This window comes from Chiloscyllium plagiosum, chromosome 10, assembly GCF_004010195.1.
Source record: "Chiloscyllium plagiosum isolate BGI_BamShark_2017 chromosome 10, ASM401019v2, whole genome shotgun sequence".
NCBI lineage: Eukaryota > Metazoa > Chordata > Chondrichthyes > Orectolobiformes > Hemiscylliidae > Chiloscyllium > Chiloscyllium plagiosum.
In genome coordinates, this window is record NC_057719.1 from 5,852,924 (window position 1) to 5,873,433 (window position 20,510).

The 20,510-nt window shown below is 40.9% G+C and overlaps 1 protein-coding gene across 2 annotated transcripts in view; it reads left to right on the plus strand.

Annotated features, from left to right (window-relative positions):
• The window catches only part of ttc7b (tetratricopeptide repeat domain 7B), a 355,708-nt gene that overhangs the window by 136,401 nt on the left and 198,797 nt on the right, over positions 1 to 20,510 (plus strand). For both annotated transcript variants that reach the window (XM_043696948.1, XM_043696949.1), the window contains exon 9: positions 1,567 to 1,704. In XM_043696948.1, coding sequence (XP_043552883.1) covers positions 1,567 to 1,704 — 138 coding nt within the window. The remainder of the gene's footprint in view (positions 1 to 1,566; positions 1,705 to 20,510) is intronic.

The window sequence follows — 20,510 nt, forward strand, 5'->3', positions numbered from 1 at the left end:
CAACACCTTGTACAATTGCAGCAGAACCGCCTTGCTCTTAAATTCAATCCCTCCAGCAATGAAAGCTCATATTCCGTTTACCTTCCAGATTACCTGTTTACCTGGAAATCAACTTTTAGCAGTTCATGCACGAGCACTCTTAAGTCCCTCTGCACAACAGCATGCTGCAATCTTTCACCATTTCAATAATACTCTGGCCTATTATATTTACTTCCTGGATAATCTCACATTTACCAACATTGTACTTCATCTGCCAGACCCTTGCTCACTCACCCAACCTATCCAAATTTCTCTGCAGACCCTCCATATCCTCTGCACAGTTTGCCTTTCCACTCGATTTAGTGTCATCAGCAAACATGGATACGTTACACTCAGCCTGCTCTTCCAAATCATTTATAGAAATCATGAACAGTTATGGACCTAACACCGACCCTTGCAGTATCCCGCTCACCAGTGATCTCCACTCAGAGGATCACCCATTAATCTGAGTTCTCTGCTTTCTATTGGCTAACCAGTCCTCTATCCATGCTAATACATTCCCCACAACTCCATGCATTCTTACCTTATGGATGAGTCTTTTATTTGGCACGTTATTGAACGCCTTCTGAAAATCCAAGTATACAACATCTACCTGTTCCCCTCTCCATCCAACGCTCTTGTTACATTTTCAAAGAACTCCAGTACCTTTCTCAAACACAACCTTCCCTTCCTGAATCCATACTGCGTCTGTGGGATGGTACCCATTTTATCCAGATGTCTCACTATTTCTTCTTTAATGATAGCCTCCAGCATTTTCCCGACTGCAGATGTTCAGCCAACTGGCCCATAGTTAACCGCCTTTTGCCTACATCCTTTTTTAAACAGCAGTGTGACATTCACTGTCTTCCAGTCCACTGGGACCTGTTTGGAGTCCAGTGAATTTTGGTACATTACCACCAATCCATCTACTATAACTTCTGCCATTTCTTTCAACACCCTGGGATGCATTCCATCAGGACTAGGGGACTTATCTATCTTTAGACCCTCACATTTGCTCAAAATTACCCCTTTAGTGATAACAATTGTTAAGAATCGTATCCTTAATATCAATCTTTGGCATGTTAGACATATCTTCCACTGTGTAGTCTGACGCAAAATAGTTATTCAAGGCCTCGGCTGTTTTAGTACTACCTGATATTAATTCCCCTTTCTCAACCTGCAAGGGACATATGTCCACTTTAGCCACCCTGGTGGTCTGACCAATTGCAGCTAGAACATGAAGCCTTGCAGTTGTCCTTAAAAATAAGAAAGGCTATCTTCTTAATATGTTCTGAAGGGGGTTTAATCTGGTCCTTGTTGCTTGTGTTGAAGAGTATTATGGATGTGGTGTTATCGCTTATCCTTACTGATTACAATCAGTGGGTAAGGAAGTCAAGGATCCATTTGCAGATCAGGAAGCAGAGTTCTTGTTCGCAGAGTTTGGAGATTAGTTTTCTTGGAATTATGGTGTTGAAGGTGGAGCCCAAGTCAATAAATAGGTGGTGGTGTTATCCAGATGTTTTACTTCACTGTGTCATTTTATTCCAGGCTAACAGGGATGCAGTGCTTAGCCGGATCCCAGAACACAACAACGATCGCATTATCAGTTTACAGAGTGCCTCCATTGTCTACGATCTTCTAACAATCGCACTAGGAAGGCGTGGTCAATATGAAATGCTGTCTGAGGTGAGTTCAATCAAGGAGATTCATACAAGGCACAATCAGAACACAGATAGAAAGCTGTGAACAAGTCTGGGACTGTTACCTAAGGAAAGATATACTGGCATTGGAGGCAGTCCAGAGAAGGTTCACTAGGAGAGACTAGCTTTTGAGAAAATCTTGAGCAGATGGACCTATTAGAACTATAGAAAGAGGTGCAACCTTTTTGGGGAGAAAGTGAGGTCTGCAGATGCTGGAGATCAAAGTTGAAACTTTATTGCTGGAACAGCACAGCAGGTCAGGCAGCATCCAGGGAACAGGAGATTCGACGTTTCGAGCAAAATTCTTAAGAGGTCTAGACAGGGTAGATGTGGAAAGTTTGTTTTCCCCATGTGGGAAAGTATAGGATTAGAGGGTATAATCTTGAACAAGGGCTCACAGAGATGAGGAGGAATTTCTTCTCTAAGGGTAATGAATCTGGAATTCTGTACTACTGAAGCCAGGACATGAAGTGTATTGAAGGATGAGATCAGCCATGAGTGGGCTGAATGGCCTACTTCTGCCCCTATATCTTATGATCTTAAGACAAGTTATTGGAAAGTCAGATCATTGCGGGCATACCTTTTGCCCAACATTGCACCAGCTGAATATGACCAATTCTGCATTTGCTTCGTATTGCACAAAATGGTGACATTTTAGCAGTTTTGAATTTTTTCATTCGTTCATAGGATGTGGGCATTCATTGCCATCTGTATTTCCCAGAGAACAGTTAAGGGTCAACCACATTACTGTGGGTCTGGAAAACATGTAGGCCAGGTCAGGTAAGAATGGTAGATTTCCTTCCCTAAAGAATCTTTACTGAAGATTCCTGATGAAAGCTTTATTGAAGTCCATGTAGACAACATCAATGTCTTTTCCCTCATCAATCATCCTCATCACCTCCTCAAAAATCTCAACCAAATTAATGAGGAACGATCTCCCCCTCGCTAAACCATGCTGTCTATCACTAATAAATCCATTTGCTTCAAATCTTGTCCCTGAGGATCTTTCTCAATAATTTCCCTTCCACCAATATGAGACTCACAGGCCTGTAATTTTCAGGATTATCCCAGCTACCCTTAAACAATGGGACAACATTTGCCATTCTCCAGTCCTCTGGGACCTCACCTATTGGCAAAGCGGTTACAAAGATGTCTGTCAATACTCCAGCAATTTGTTCTCTAGCCTCCCTCAATGTTTTGGGTTAGATTCCATCAGTATAAGGAGCATATCTACCGAAATACTTTTTAAGACGGACAGCACCTCATCCTTTTTAATAGCAACTTGGCTTAGAAACTCAACACTCCCTTCCCCGAGATCTTTTTGGTGAATACCGACTTAAAGTATTTGTTTAGGACCTTACCTACCTCTTCTGGCTCCACACACACATTCCCTCCTTTGTCCTTGAGTGGACCAACCCTTTCCATGGCTACCCTCTTGGTTTTTATCTATGAATAAAAAGCCTTGGAATTCTCCTTAATCCAGTTTGCTAGGAACTTTTCATGCCCTCTTTTTGCCCTTTTAATTTCTTGTTTAGGTTCTTTCCTACTTTCTGTACATACTTCAAGGATTTCATCAATTCCAGTACTCCTACATCTTACATATGCTACCTTTTTCTTTTTGACCAATGTCATAACATCTCTAGTCATCCAAGGTTAACGTTACTTGCCATACTTATCCTTCATTCTCGCAGGAACGTGCCACTCCTGAACTCTTATCAATTGCTGTTTGAAATACCCCCATGTGTCCGATGCAGATTTACCCTCAAACAGGCACCTCCAATCAAATTTCTCCAGTTCCTGCCTAATATTGTTATAGATCGTCTTCCCCCAATCTAATGCTTTCACCCAAGGGCTGCTGTTATCCCTGTTTATGAGTACCTTAAAACTCTCAGTATTATGGTCACTACTCCCGAAATACTTCCCCATTGGAAGTTCACTCACCTGGCCAGGATCATTTCCCAAAACTAGGTCGAGTATGACTCCTTCCCTGGTTGGACTGTTTACATTTTGTGTCAAAAAACCCTCCTGCGTGGTCCTTACAAATTCTGCCCCATCCAAGTTCCAAGCACATAGTGAGTCCCAGCCTATATAGGGGGAGTTAAAACTATGCTGTCTTTACATCTTTCCAAAATCTGTCTACATATTCTCTCTCCTTTCTCCCACTGGCTGTTGGGAGGCCTGTCATGTGTCCCCAGCATTGTGATTTCACCTTTCCTATTTCTGAAGTAACATGCAAATCTCTACTTACCTTCAGGAATTAAGAAGAAGTTGAGTATAATGCACTACCATCCACTTCGAAAAAGTGTCTATCAATGGTCCCTTTCCTTTTCCCTCTGCTGTTTTTCTCTCCTGCATTATTCTTTGCTCTTTCTCTTTTCCTGCTGATTACATTTTCCTTCTGAGTTTTGTTCTCTCTCACTTTTCTTCTGAAGATATTTTCTTTAAAATGCCTTCCATTTGTCTTCCTTTCTCCAGCACTTTTTTCCCATTCTGTTTTCAATTTTTTCTTCCACCCACATTCCCCCTTCAGCTACTCTGTGCATACTCTGTTTGCGACCCTTTTCCCTCTCTTCCTGTCTGTCACCTTTTTATGGCTCTCCCTGTGGTTTTTGTTTACTTCTGTGTCACGCTTTATAAAAAATCTCTTGTCCTCCCTTTTGTTTCCACTGCTGTCCCTCCGTCTCATCTCCGTGTCTCTCCTCTTCCATCTTTTTCCCCTAACCCAACAGTCGGATAACACTGAGAAGCAGGCAGTTTGATTTCCAATGGTTGGTAACGGTGTTATGGCTGCCTGAATAGGGAGTGCTTTAATCTGAATTAATTTATAAGTTATTGCTGATCTTCTCAATCTATCCAGTTTCCTTTCCTCATTTAAGATTTTTACTTAAACCCTAACTGTTAACACTATTAGCTGTCTCCTAACATGGGGACACAATTTTCCTTTGCTTGCTGTCAAGCATCATGTGCCATTTTTCTATACTAAAGTTGCTATATAAATGCAAGCTTTTCCATGTTATCAGATATAAATTTGAGGCATTGTGCAATATAAAGTCGCTTTTATCTCTTGGTTCCTGTGCAGCACTGTCTTGATATAATCAAGATCTACTTTAGGTACTGGCTGTAAGGGTTTTGTGTGCAATAATTTTGGACCACTCCAATCCAACCCCTCATACCCGGGGGCCTGTGGTGTAAAATTGCCCATCATTGGACATGGGCAATTTCACCAAGTCTGCAATGCTTGGTGAGAGAAGTGGAGGTAATATCTGGTTGTAAGTTTGCTTACTGAGGTGGAAGGTTTGTTTTCAGATGTTTTGTCACCATTCTAGGTAACAACATCAGTGAGCCTCAGTTGGAGTGCTCATGTACTGTCCGACTCTCTATTTATGTATCTTGGTCTATATTATTTAAGTGATGCAGTCAGGGGTGGTTTTGGGATTGGTCAGGACAAACTAGAGAGAGCAGCATTCTGCCTGACAATATTGTATATAGGAAGGACAAGTCCTTTAGCTGTTACATCATTGATAACAAATTGCAATTATATCCAACTTTTAAAATACCTAGAGGTGTTTTACAGGAGTGTTAATAAAGGAAATAAACACCAAGCCACATAGGATATTGGGTCAAACTTGATCTAGGGTATAAGTTTTAAGAAACATCAAAGTAGGAAAGGGAGATGGAGCGATGTAGGGAGGAAACTCCAGAGTTGTAGGGCTATGGCAGCTGAAGAAATGGCTGCCAATGGCAGGCCAGCTACATCAGGGATACTGACAAGGTAGAGGAGCACAGATCTCTGAGAGTTGTTGTAAGGCTGGTGGAGTTTAAGACCTAGTAAGTAAGGCTATGGAATAATTCGAAAAGAATTGAAATAAATTGAAGCTAGCACAGTGGTGAACAGGAGTTCAAAACATAAGATCTCCAGCAGCTGAATGTTGGAGCAACATCAAGTTTTACAGAGGTTGAATGTACAAACTTGACCAGGAAATGTCAAGTCTAAAAAGAACAAAAAGCATGGAAGATGGTTTCAGCAGCAGATGACCTGACATGATGGCAGAGTTGGACATTGTTATAGATGCAAAAATAAGCAGTCTTAGTGATGATGTATGTGTGTAATTTAAAGATCATTTCAGGTTCAAATGTGATCACAAGATTTCAAACAACTTGGTTAATCTATTGACTGTTGGCAGGCAGAGAAATGGAGTCAGAGGCAAGTGAAATGGAGTTTGTGGCGAAGACCAGAAACTCCTTTCCAATATTTCAGTAGTGGAATAGAGTCTTAAAATATTACACTATAGAAGGAGACAATCAACCCATCCAGTCTTTACTGGCTTCTGAAAGAATTACCCAGCTAATCCCAGGGAAATTTGTGCTTGTCATGTATTTGTTATCAGGCAAGCAGTCTGACAGCTTTAACACAGCAGAGGGGCCACAGGGATGGTGAACATGACTGATCGGTATCCAAATTCCACTTGCTTACTTTGGCTCCATTATCCTTACTGTGCTTGGCTAATAAAATTGTATCCCTGTGAGGGTTAGGGTTATTTATTCGGTTTGCATCTGCTGTTTTTGTGGGTGCAGGTTCCACACTTTTGCCACTCTTTGTGTGAACAAGTACTTGCTAATTCCTCTGCTGTACTGGCTACCCTTCAGTTAAGGTTACGTCCCTTTGTCTTAGACTCCACCACTTGAAGCAAAATGTGTTTCTATCAACCCATAAGCTGCTTTCAGAATCCTAAAAAAAGTTCAATTACATCACCCTCATATTCCAGCAAATACAAGCTTCGTCTATTTCATTTTTTGTCTTTTGTAATAATTTAACCCTTGGAGGCTTGATAACATTTTTGGAAACCTGTGCTGGGCTTCTTCCAAGGTCAATGTGTTTTTCCTGAGGTGGCGTGCACAGAATTGTATCGTGCACCAGGTATGGTTTAGTCAGGTCTTTATAGAGCTTGTGTAAAATCTCAGGTTATGAAAGCAAAGATTCCATTAGCCTTTTAGATTTTCTTTTACTGCCTGACCATTATGATTTTTATTCACTTCTGTCTGAATCTCTTTGGACCTCCATCATTGTCTTAGCATTGCTCATGTGAAAATAGTCAGAGCTGAACATTAATGGCTAGAGTGAGGTTTTTCTTCTTGAAATTCTAGAACAGTTGATGAGAATATTATAACCTGAAAGGTAATTCCACTGAATTCCACCAAAACAAAAATCAGATCTCTGCCTTCAAAGAAAGTGGGAGAAACCTCCATTTCAGTGAAAATATTATGCCTTGATGGTCGGACCAAATTTTAGTCAGAATACTTATTTCAAAAAAGGGGAGAAAAAAACTTTTATTATAAAGTGAAACATTTTTTAAAATGTGCTGATTCATAACTCCAGGGTAGCTAACTCTTACTGTGTTGTTGGGATGACTGCTGTTAATTCTTTTAAGTAACTGTATATTGGATATAAAGAGAGCCTGTACAGCCTTAATTTGTGTAATTTAACACCCCCCCCCCCGCCCCATTCATACTGTAGTGATCTTATACCTTGAAAAGTTCTAATAGATGACAAAAACTGAAATTGCTGGATAAACTCAGCAGGTCTGGCAGCACATGTGAAGAGAAAGCAGGAGTAATGTTTCAAGTCCAGTGATTCTTCTTCAGCACTGGACACGAGACTCAAAACAATAATTCTGCTTTCTTTCCACAGATGCTGCCAGACCAGCTGAGTTTCTCCAGCAAGTTCTTATTTGTGTTTCAGATCTTCAGCACCTGCAGTTCTTTAGTTTATTCCCATAGGTGACATTAACCATTATTTGAGTCGCCTGGTTTGCGATCTTTGTTTATTATTTTTAATTGTATGTAGGTAGTGGGTATTTCCTTAAGCCCTTTATAATTAGGCACAGATTAAACTCTACATCCTCCAAACCAAAACATTATACTTGTAATATTACAGAATTGTTACAGTGCAGAAGGTGGTCATTCATTGTAGGGCTGTAGAACCTCTCTTTATATCTAACATACAGCTGTTTCAAAGAATTAAGTGTCTGCACTGGCAGTTTGAACATTTTGATTAGCTCCTTCCTCCTGACTTTTCCTCATAACCCTATACATTGTTTCTTTTCAAACTGTCATCTCATGCCCTCTAGAATGCCTCAATTGAACCTCCTCCACCACACATCCAGACAGTGTGACTCATCCCCTAACTGTTCAGTGTGAAGAATGTTTTTTTTCTCCCCACTCCACCCATTTGCAAAACACCTTGAAATTTTGACATTTGATTTTCAATCCTTTTACAGATGAGAACAGTTTCTCCCTATCTATTCTGTCCAAATCCCTTGTGATTTTGAAAACTTCTATCACATCTTCTCTACGCCTTCTCCTCTTCAGTTCTCTAATCTTTCCTCATAACTGAAATGCCTTATCCCTAGAATCATTCTTGTAAAATTCTTCTGCACTTCCTTTCTAATACATATGCATCCTTCTTAAAGAGTGGCACCAAAACTGTACACAATACTCCAGCTGACAAGTATCCTGTATCAGTCTATCACAACTTACTTGCTGTTATATTCTGTGCTCATATTAATGAAACCCATATGTTTTGTTAACAATTCTCTAAGTTCTGCCACCTTTAGTGACTCATGTACATATACGACCTCTCTGCTGTCTCTGATCTTTCTGCTTCTGCATGCTCCTTTGTACCCTTTATTTTATACTACTTTCCCATGTTCTTTGTACCAAAATATATCCTCCCACACTTTTCCACATTGAACTACATCTACTATCTGTCTGCCCACTCTACTACTTGTCAGTGTCCTTTAAAGGTTCTGCATTGTTTTCTACCTTATTTACAATTCCTCCAAGTTTTGTGTAATCTAAAAACATTGAGATTGTCTCCTGCACACCAAAATCTAGATCATTTAATTATACATCAGGAAAAGCAAAGGTCCCAATGGGGAACTCCACTGACATCCTCCTCCTAGCCTGGAAATTAACATTTAACCATTTTTCTTTGTTTCCAACCCCTCAGCAAGTTTTGGAACTAAATTGGGACTGTCCCTTTAATTCCATGACCTGTAACTTTCCTCACAAGTCTGTTATGTGGCATTTTATTAAACACCTCCTTGAAGTTCATGTGCAACTCCTCAATACCCAGGCCCTTTTCAACCCTTTCCAGGTGAAGATTGGAAGATAAGAAAAAGGCAGAAAATTACAATCCTAGTAACCAACATAAAACAAAATGACAGAAAGCAAGTATAAATTGTCGTGGTAATGATAATCTTCCATTGTTCTCAGAATCTGAGCCATATCCCAGTGGATGAATGTAGTTATGTCCCTACCAAAGAAAAATTAAAATCAGAGCTAAAGTATTTTCTGAGTTGGAACGTGATAAAGATTTGGCCTTTTTATTAGAGTTCTTGGATTTTTTTTAAAAACTGTTCATTTGTTAAAAGTTTGTGGGGTCACATTTTGACATATCTCTAAAGAAAGGTGGTTATTCTGTGGAAAACTGTATATTGGTCTACAGCAAAATTTATAAGCAATTGTCAAAATTCAATTTAGGATTCCCAGGATTGATACTGGCATTTGTATAGCAAAACTGTGTTCCTGGTTCTAAATGGTGTTGGTCACTGGAAGGGACAAATCCTGTTGGTTCAGATATCTGCTATCTTGAAAAATATCCTTCAGGGAAACCCTTACTTCCTTCAACCTTCATGAAACAACTGAGACAGTCCACGGTGACACAAAGAATAAAAGATTTGATTTTAAAATTGATATTGCAGGCATTAATGTAATACAATTGAAGCAAGACTTTACTTCTCCTGTCCTCATCCTCTTGTTATAAAGGCTAACATTATATTAGCTTCCTTAATAGCTTGTTGCCTCTGCATGTTAGCTTTCAGTAACTTATTGACAAGGGCACCCACATCCCTTTGTACATTTACACTTTTCAACTTTACTGTTTAAGAAATACTCTTCACATTTACTTCTGTAAAAGTGATAACCACACGTTATGTTCCATTTGAAATGAAAAGTGATAAGTAAGATTTGTGACGAACAAATGCCAAGTAATGACCATCTCCAATAAGAGACAGTTTAACCATAGTTACTTGACATTCAAGGGTGTTACCATACTGAATCCCCCACTATCAACATCCTGGGGTTACCACTGACCAGAAACTAAACTGGACAAGCCACATAAGTGCTGTGACTCTAAGAGCATGTCAAAGGCTAGGAATACTGCAATGAGTAACTCACCACCTGATTCTCCAAAGCCTGTTCACAATCCACAAGGCACACGTCTAGAGTGTGATAGGATGTTCCCCATTTACCTGGATGGGTGCAGTTCCAACAATACTCAAATGTTTGACACCATCCAGGATAAAGCAGCATGCTGCATTGGCACTACATCTTCAGGCGTCCACTCCGTCCACCACCAAAGCTCAATACCAGCAGCGTGTACTATCTACAAGATGCATTGCAGAAATTCACTAAACATCCTTAGATAATACCTTCCGAACCCACAACCACTACCATCTAGAAGGTGAAAGGTAGCAGGTACATGGGAACACCACCAGCTGCAAGTTCCAGTCCAAGCCACTCATCAATCAGCTGCTTTACCTGTACTTGAGGTCATGCTGCTATTGGTCTCAGTGCGAGTAGGCCTCTCAGTCTACATGTTACTTCCTCTCCTCCCCACCTCCAGCTCCACTGACTTCAAAATTGAAGGGGGCGAAGTACCGGACTCTAAATGTTTACTTGTTTCTCTCTGCATAGGTGCTGTCAGACCTCCTGAGTTTCTCTAGTATTCTGAATTTTTTTCTTCCTTAGAAGGCCTCTTCTCTTTCCTGCTGGAATTCCCACATCGATCCAAATGGTCTCCTTAGCTCAGGAAAGATATTGGCATTGAGAGAGTACGTGAATGTTTGACAGACTTATTCCTGCGATGGTGAACAGTCCTGTGAAGAGAGGTTGGACAAATGGTAGGAGATTTTGAACGAAATGGTGGAGGCAAGGAATCAAGTTTGGGAAGATGTGGGTAAATCAAACCATAGAGTGAAGTCCACCAAAGAGATATTAATATGGAAAATTATAGATGCTGACAGGAAGGGATGGAAATTATGAATCTCTGAGTCAATAACAGATAAAATGGGGATTTACAGAGAAAGTAAAAAAAAAACTAAAGGCTCTGTGTAGCAATTCCTATAGCAGTTCAAATAAAACCGATGAACCTGAGATTGCAAGTAGAAGTAAATAAGTGTGATCTGAACTGAAAAATGGCAAGTTAGATTTGTGATGCATAAATGGATGAAATGGATTTACCACATCCTCCCAGAGTTGATCTCTTGCCCTCATCACTGAGTTTAAAATCTCTACTTCCCTAGTTATGCATTTGGCAAGAACACCTGTCCCAGCCCGATTCCAGTAGACACCATTCTATTGGAATAGATTCCACTTTCCCCAGTCCTGGTGTCAGTGACCCACATCAGTATTTGAGCCATGCATTCATATCTCAAATCTCATTTGAGCACTGGGACTTCCCAGTCCACTGCTTATTTGCGAGTGCATTGAGTTCATTGAGAAAAAGGCAGTGCTGCTAGAAGGTGGTGCCGCAACACACAGGCCCTGGTTAATAACAACATGTACACAAACACACACACACCCCTGCTGTGATGAATAATATTTCTCTGGGTAAGTGAAGTATAAAATATCAGAACAAAGTGACCCAAGAAGAATGGGTCCAGCTTTTTTTTAATCGTGAAGCAAATAGTAATACTATACAGCACATCTCAAAGTAGATCCAAAATCAACATGGAGTGGATTTCCTTCCAAGCAGCTTTCAACAGAGTTGTTGTTCAACTTTGAGTACTCTTTCTGATCTTCAGTTTTTGAGAGGAAATAATCATTATATTTAGAACTTAATCTTATTTATCAAAGACAATGTGCAAGTGAAAATGGTGATCCAGTTGTGAAAGTTTGACTGTTAGAATAAACAGTTTTTTTCTAGTTTTTTTTATTGCAAACATGATCCACCTTTCTTGAGTGACAGTTAAACTGGGTGTGGTTATTCTCCGAACTCTGTGCAGATTGTTTCCTTCAGCGCTGATATATTTAGGCATCCAAGCAACTGTCTTATACACAAACACTGTGAGGGCCAAATGGAAAAATACATCCTCTGGTGTGAAAGCTATTGTTTCTGGCTTTAAGTTGTAATATTCAGAAAATCATTTTGTATTTGTAACATTTATTGAATTTGAATCTTAAACTCTGAACCACTGAGCAACTATCGTATAGTATATTATGTGAAAGCACATGGAGAACAATGCTTGAGGTTAAGAGATTGGGAAAAACATGTGGTAGATTGCATTTTCTAAAATACAATCTGTAAACTGTCGCAAGGACTTAAGAAAGCGAAACAGCTGTAGATCATAGCATGCCTCAAGCCTGTTCAGCCGTTCAATAAAATCATGACTGATTCTATATCGATTCTAGTTTCCTCAAATTTCAATATTATTTGTGTCCAAAAATCTCAGTCTTCAGTCATCCATTGACTGAATAATTGAACTGGACAGAATGTCAATAATTCATAACCCTCTGTTAGAATTTCTGTGTTCTCCAGCCAAGCCATTTCTGTGCTGTTTCAGTTTGTCATGCTGCTTAAGAATTTTCAACGCCATTATCTTTCATTCTTCTTAACCCCGAGAGAATAGAGGAACAATCATCTCAGTCTCCTGCAGGCTTAGCCACATCTCCAACTTTCTGCCTCTACTTATTGTTTCCTAACTCTTGTGAGATGTGATCTTATGGGTGAATTACTCATTCTTCTGCTTGAGCCCTGGCAATAAATACTGATTAGTTTTTTTCCACGGTGGGGAGCTCTCTGCCAAACTTAATCCATTCCTCGTGTTGTCCCCTCAAACATTTGTTAATAGGATCACTGAAGAGTCGTCAGGAATGGTACTTCAGATACTTTTTGTATTGCCTGAGATACAGGTGTTGTGGTAGAGGCTTGATTGATTCCTAAATTAATCATCTAATTTAGCACAGCTTCGGGAGCAAATCCAGCATTTTCCTGATTGGTGTGGCATTTCCTATGGTAGTGAGATTTAACTTGTTCTTATTTTAATGTCTTTAATGATCCCTGGACTTCCAAAAGTTAATGCATTTTAAAGGACCACTGTTATGCAAACTAATGCAGCAACTGGATTTACACATGGCACGGTCCTGCAGACATTAGTGAGATAAATAACCAAACATCTATGAATGCAGCATAAACAATGGACATGACACCAAGAGAATTCCCCCTATCATAATTGAATAATGACATCTGATCTGTTACATCCATCTGAAAGAACACAAGCAGACACAAACTGGGAGTAGAACATGTGTCAAAAAATGTGGCACTGGAAAAGCACAGCAGGTCAGGCAGCATCCAAGGAGCAGGAGAATCAAAATTTCGGGCATAAGCCCTTCATCAGGAATTCCTGTGCGCTCTCGGCCTGTCATGCTGCTTAAGAATTTTCAATATTTCAACATGATTATTTTTCATTCTTCTTAACCCCAGAGAATAGAGGGCTATTCTAGATGAAGACCTTAGACCCGAAGCGTCGATTCCCCTGTCCTTGGATGCTGCCTGACCTGATGTGCTTTTCCAGCACCAAACTCTTTGACTCTGATCGCCAGCATCTGCAGTCCTCACTTTACTCCTGGGAGCAGAACTGGGCCATTTGGTCCATTGAGCCTACGCCTCCATTCAGTACAATCATGATTCGTCTATTTGTGGCCTTAACTTCACTTTCCTGTCTGCACAACACTCTTCTCCTGTCCCAATGCTTGACTTCTCTTGCCAATTTAAAATCTAACCAACAAACCTTGAATCTATTCAATGTCCCAGTCTCTTCTCTACTCCCAGGAAGATAATTCCACAGACTAATGACTCTCAAAGTGGGGAAAAGAAAACTCCTTTCCCTTGAATGGGACACCCCTAAATTTTAAATTGCATTCCCTAGTTCTGGACTCCTCCACAAGGAGAGACATAGACAGGGCCTCTGATCGACATCTCATCCATGAGGCAACACATAGAACAGTGCAGCATTCCGTCCACCACGTTATGTCTTTCACATTATGTAAAGATAGGTCAGGGTAGCTAAAAGCAATGGTATGCAGTGGTTGAAAATGTGAACCATTTTCAGAAGATTAACTGTGAGAGATATAAAACATGAGGGCAGAAGAAGCATCTGTACACAGTACAAGAGCAGTATGAAGGTTTAGAATTTGTTTCTGTGGTTGGCAGAGGCAGAATTGTTGGACAAATTAGATTGGAAAGATGACTAAGGGAAAGTGGTTGAAAGGATATGTCAACAATGTGAAAAATATGGTTTGAACGGTTTGCTCTTATAGTGGGTAAACATTAATGTGGGGCCTTTGAGACAAACACTATGCATCTGTGTTCATAATTTTGTATTTCTCTGTCAAGTCCTGGAATGAGACTTAAAAATTTCAAGAGTTATTTACAAGTTAAACTCGCACTTTACTGACAACCACTGGTTCTGTCTGGGGGAGCATGTCAGAAGTCCCAAAAAGGATCGCCAGACTTTTTTTCTGACATTTGCATGACCTTAATTCTGTAATGCAGTTCCTTGCTTATGTAAGAACTAGGAACAGGAGTAGGCCCTTCGAGCCTGCTCTGCCATTCAATACGATTGTAGCTAATCTTTTTGTGAACTCAGATCCACTTACTCGCGCTCTCACTGTATCCCTTAATTCCTTTATTGTTCAAAAAAAATCTGTCTTAGCTTCATTCTCCCCGTGTCTGCGTGGGTTTCCTCCGGGTGCTCTGGTTTCCTCCCACAGTCCAAAGATGTGCAGGTTAGGTGAATTGGCCATTCTAAGTTGCCCGTAGTGTTAGGTGAAGGGGTAAATGTGGGGGAATGGGTCTGGGTGGGTTGCTCTTCAGAGGGTCGGTGTGGACTTGTTGGGCTGAAGGGCCTGTTTCCACACTGTAAGTAATCTAATCCTCAAGAACTTTTACTGAAGTAACATCAGCTACTTCACTTGGGAAGGAATTCCATAGATTTACAACCCTCTGGGTGAAGAAGTTCCTTCTCAATTCAATCCTAAATCTGCTCTCTCTAATCTTGAGGCTATGCCCCCTTGTCCTAGCTTCACCTACCAGTGGAAACAACCTCTCTACTTCTATCTTATCTATTCTGTTCATAATTTTATAAGTTTCTCTAAGATCCCCCTCATTCTTCTGAATTGTAATGAATATAATCCCAGTCTACTCAGTCTCTCCTCATAGGCCAACGCCCTCAACTCCGGAATCAATCTAGTGAACCTCCTCTGCACCCTCTCTAGTGCCAGTACATCCTTTCTCAAGAGACCAAAACTGCATACACTACTCCAGGTGTGCCCTCACCAGCACCCTATACAGCTGCAACATAACCTCCTTGTTTTTAAACTCAATCCGTTTAGCAATGAAGGGCAAAATTCCATTTGCCTTCATAAGGCCGGCACAGTGGTTAGCACTGCGGCCTCACAGCGCCAGAGACCCGGGTTCAATTCCCGCCTCAGGCAATTGTCAGTGTGGAGTTTGCACATTCTCCCCATGTCTGCGTGGGTTTCCTCCGGGTGCTCCGGTTTCCTCCCACAGTCCAAAAATGTGTAGGCTAGGTGCCCGTAGTGTTAGGTGAAGGGGTAAATGTAGGGGAATGGGTCTGGGTGGGTTGCTCTTCGGAGGGTCGGTGTGGACTTGTTGGGCCAAAGGGCCTGTTTTCACACTGTAAGTAATCTAATTTAATCTAATTACTAGTTGTACCTGCAGACCAACCCTCTGTGATTCATGCACAAGGACACCAGGTCCCTCTACATAGCAGCATACTGCAACTTTTTAACCATTCAAGTAATAATCCTTTTTACTGGTTCCTTCACATTTATTAACATTGTACTCCATCTGCCAGACCGTTGCCCACTCACTCAAGGTATCCATGTTCCTCTACAAGGTTTCACAGTCCTCTGTACACTTTGCTCTGTCACTCATCTTCGTGTCATCTGCAAACTTTGACACCCTACACGAGGACCCCAACCCCAAATCATCGGTATAAATTATGAATAATTGTGGTCCCAAACTAATCCCTGACGCACACCACTAGTTACTGATTGCCAACCAGGACAGTACTTTATCCCCACTTCTTGCTTCCTAATAGTCAACCAATCATCTATCAATACCTCTAACACACTTTACCTCTAACACCAAGCAACCTTATCTTGTGCAGCACCTCCCAAAAGACCTTTTGGAAATCTAGGTGCACCACATTTACTGGGTCCCCGCTATCCACCTTGCTCATAATGTCTTCATAGAATTCCAAAAGATTTGTTAAGCATGACCTTCCCTAAATGCCCTAACCCCACGGCATCAATGTGGATTTCACCAGTTTCCTCATTTACCCTCCCCCACACCATATCCCAGTTCCAACTTTCCAACTCGGCACTACTCTCATAACCTGTCTTACCTGTCTATCTTCCTTCCCACCTATCCGCTCCACCTTCCTCTTTGACCTATTGCCATTACCCCCACCTCTGTCTACCTATTGCACTCTCAGGTACCTTCTCCCCAGCCCTACCGCCCCCCTCATTTATCTCTCCATCCCCTCAACTCACAAGCCTAATTTCTGATGAAGGGCTCTTGCCCGAAACGTCGATTTTCCTGCTTCTTGAATGCTGCCTGACCTGCTGTGCTTTTCTAGCACCCCACTCTCAACTCTGATCTCCAGCATCTGCAGACCTCACTCTCTCCTGCCCTTCATGAACCCATGCTGCGTCTGTCCAATGAGGCAATTTCTATCAAGATGCCTTGCTATTTCTTCCTTGATAATAGATGTGAGCACCTTCCCCATTACAGAAGTTAAGCTAACCAGTCTATAATTCCCCATCTTTTGTCTACCTCCCTTTTTAAATAGTGGTGTCACATTTGCTGTTTTCCAAATGAGAGTCCATCAAATTTTGGAAAATTACCACTAGTTCACTTGTTATTTCTCCTGCCATCTCTTTTAGTGCCCTGGGATGCATTCCATCAGGGCCAGGAGACCTATCTATCCTTAGCTCCATTAGCTTGCCCAGCACTACCTCTTCTGTAATAATGATTGTTTCCAGATCCTCACCAGCCGTCGTCTCTTTGTCAATTACTGGCATGTTACGAGTGTCCTCCACTGTGCAGACTGGCACAAAATACCTCTTCAATGCCTCGCCCATTTCATCATACTCCATAATTAAATGCCCCTTCTCTCAAGGAGCAATGTTTACTTTAGCCACCTTTTTTTTTGTTTTATATATTTATCGAAACTTTTGCTATCTGTCTTTATATTCTGTGCTAGTTTTTTCTCATGTTCTGTCTTACTTTTCTTTATTGCTGTTTTTGTGGATTTCTGTTGACCTTTAAGGTTTTCCCAATCTTTAGGTTTCCTGCTGTTTTTGGCCACTTTGTATGCCTTCTCTTTCAATTTGATAGCCTTCCTTATTTCCTTAGACACCCATGGCAAGTTACCCATTTTTCTTATAGTCCTTCCCTTTCACTGGAATGTATTTTTGCTGAGCACTGAAAAATTGCCTTGAAAGTCGTCCACTACTCGTCAACTGTCCCACCATAAAATTTTTGTTTTCAGTCTACTTTAGCGAAGTCCTCCCTCATCCTATTGTCGTCTCCCTTGTTTAAGCACAGCACTCTGGTATTGGATTTTATTTTCACACTCTCCATCTATATTCTAAGTTCAACCATACTGTGATCGCTCCTTCTAAGAGGATCCCTAACTCTGAGGTAATTAATTATTCCTGCCTCATTACACAGGACCAGATCTAGGATTGCTTGCTCCCTTGTCGGTTCCATTACATACTGTTCAAGAAAACTATCGCGGATACACTCAATGCACTCCTCAAGGCTACCCTGACTGAGCAGGTTCGACCAATTGACATGTAGATTAAAATCCCCCAGGATAATTGTCATACCATTTTTACAGGCATTAGTTATTTCCTTGTTTATTGCCCTCCCCGATGTGATATTATTATTTGTGCAGTTAACTCATTAACCTTTCTTTTACCCCTTGCATTTTCTCAAACCAACATTACAGGAATTCAATCCTGTTCTGTAGTGGAAGAATCACAAATTAATTGATGATTGCACAGAACTAATCCTCTCTAACCTTATTGTTTGCGTTTAATCACAATTCCTGGCCTAACTTTCAATGCAACAATTTGCTGACCTTCAGATTGTCACAGTAAATCTGTTGGAACTTGTTTGACACATTACCTGGAGTAGAATTTTTTTTCAAAGTCATCTGCAATATCTTTTTTGAGAGGACAGGAACATTTCTAAAATTAATTATGACTTTGAGTCACCCAGTGATGTCAGAACATACTGTGTGAAGAAGATCTAACAGTCTGAGTACATCAGAAAGAATATATTAATTAATTTGAAAGGGCTACCAGAGGATACAGGCAATGAGAAGGGACAGGAGTATTAAAGTAAATCCCTGCAGTTGAGTTGATACCAGTACAGGGCGATGGCTCAGTGCTGGGGCTGTTCCATTGGTTGTCTAACCTTGACCATTAAATTTAGTAATTGATCTGCAGGTATTTATATTATAAAGCAGCATCTCTGTAGAGCAAAACTGGTTTAACCCTTTGGATCGATGTCCTGACATTGATGTAAATGTTCTTATGTAAAGTCATTGACTTGAAGCTCCAAATTTATTTAGGTGAGGCTACAACTATAGCATTGTGTGCAATTCTGGTCACCACATTACAGGAAGGGCATAATTCCTGTGGAGAGAGTGCAGAGACGATTTACTAGAAAGTTGCCAAGGTTGGAGAGTTGAAAAATGTGGTGCTGGAAAACACAACAGGCCAGGCAGCATCCAAGGAGCAGGAGAATAGACGTTTCGGGCATAACCCCTTCTTTAGGAATGCCCAAAACATCGATTCTCCTGCTCCTCGGATTCTTCCTGGCCTGCTGTGTTTTTCCAGCACCACACTTTTCAACTCTGGTCTCCAGCATCTGCAGTCCTCACTTTTTCCAGTGTTGGAGAATTGTAGTCATGAGGAGAGATTGGAGAAGTTGGGTTTGATTTCCTTGGAACAGAGAAGGCAGAGGGCTGACCGGTTACTGTATACAAAATTGTGAGGAGTAGAGATTGAATAGACAGGAAGAACCTTACAGGGAATTCAAAAACCAAGGTCATAGATTCAAGCTAAGTGACAGAAGGAATAGAGGGGACGTGAAGAAAGTGTTTCTCATGTGTAGAATGGTGGGTGTCTGGAATTTGCTACTTGAGTTGGTGGTGGAGGCGGAGACCATAAATTGCTTTAAAAAGTACTTGGATCGGCACCTTAAGTGTTGTAAGCTGCAGGGCTCTGGCCCATGTGCAAGGAATGAGAAACAGCGTCCTGGTGTCTTTGAGTCGGCATGGACAAGGTGGGCCAAATCACACCCCCCACCCCTTCTGTTCTTTATTATTTTTGTGGGTCTGTGGTTATTGCTCTCTCCACAGATGCTGCCACATATGATGAACCCTTCTCTTCTGGTTTTAGTTCAGATTTTCAGTATAATTTCTTTTGTATCAAGTCTCACTCCAAGGTTTATGCACAAAATGCAAGGTTGACACTTTAATAGAGTGTTGAGGGAATGCTACACTGTTGGATTTACAATCTTTTGGAGAGACAGTAAACTGAGACACCGCCAACTTCCTTGGGTGGATGTAAAAATCCCATATTAGTATTTCGAAAATGAGCAGCAGAGTTATTCTCCATTGTCCTGGGAGACATTTATCCCTCAATCATCGTCAAAGATGCATATTGTCTGGTCACTATCTCAGTAGCGTCTGCCCGAGTTTCCCATCTGTCCGAGTTTTCTGTGCAGAAATTGGCTGTTGTATTTTCTACATTGCAACAGTGACTGCACTTCAGAAGTACTCCTTAGGCTGTAAAGTGCTTTAATACTTCCACCGATTGTAAATAGCACCAGATAAATACAGGACTTTGTTTTTATAAAGGAACACTCTAGCAACATGTATTCTGATCTCTATGTGTTACGTTTTAAATTGAGAACTAACGGTAACCATTCTACACCAAAAACTGGATCAGAAGAATGTCTTAATTGCGGTAAAACAAACCAAAGCATTTCATAGAAATCTTATCAGACTAAGTTTGATGCCACTCAATCTCCATGGTAGGGAATATTAAAGTAGGTAACCAAAAGTTTTGTCAGAGGTGCAGAGTTTAAGGACAATCTTAAAGGAGGTGAGAGAAGTAAAGAGGCTTGAGGAGAGGTAATTCCAGATCATATAGTACAGGAAGCTTTAAAGCATGACCACCAACATTAGAGTGACTAAAATCACCAGTTCACAAGAAGGTACAAATAGCACCATGCAAAACTTCCCAGGATTGTAGCACTGGAAGATATCTCTGATATAGAGAGCGTGGATGGATTTGAAAACAACGGTAAGAATTTTATAATCAAACTCTTATGAGCCACTATGGGTCAGTGAGCACAACTGGTGATCGGTGAATTAGCCTTGGTTGAAATTAAAATATCGTAGCAGAGTTTTGGATATGTCCAAGTTCACAAAGTGTGTAGGGTGGGAGGCTGACCATGAAAGCATTAGATTAGTTGAGTCTCGAAGCAGAAAATATGTGGATGAGGGTTCCAATATCTAGTTGACTGAGGGTCCGTTATTTGGCTACATTTACACTGGAGTTGTAGTATTGCTCCTCACAAGTTTCTCGGGTTTTTTTCTAATGTTTCTAAAGTGCCTAGAGAAG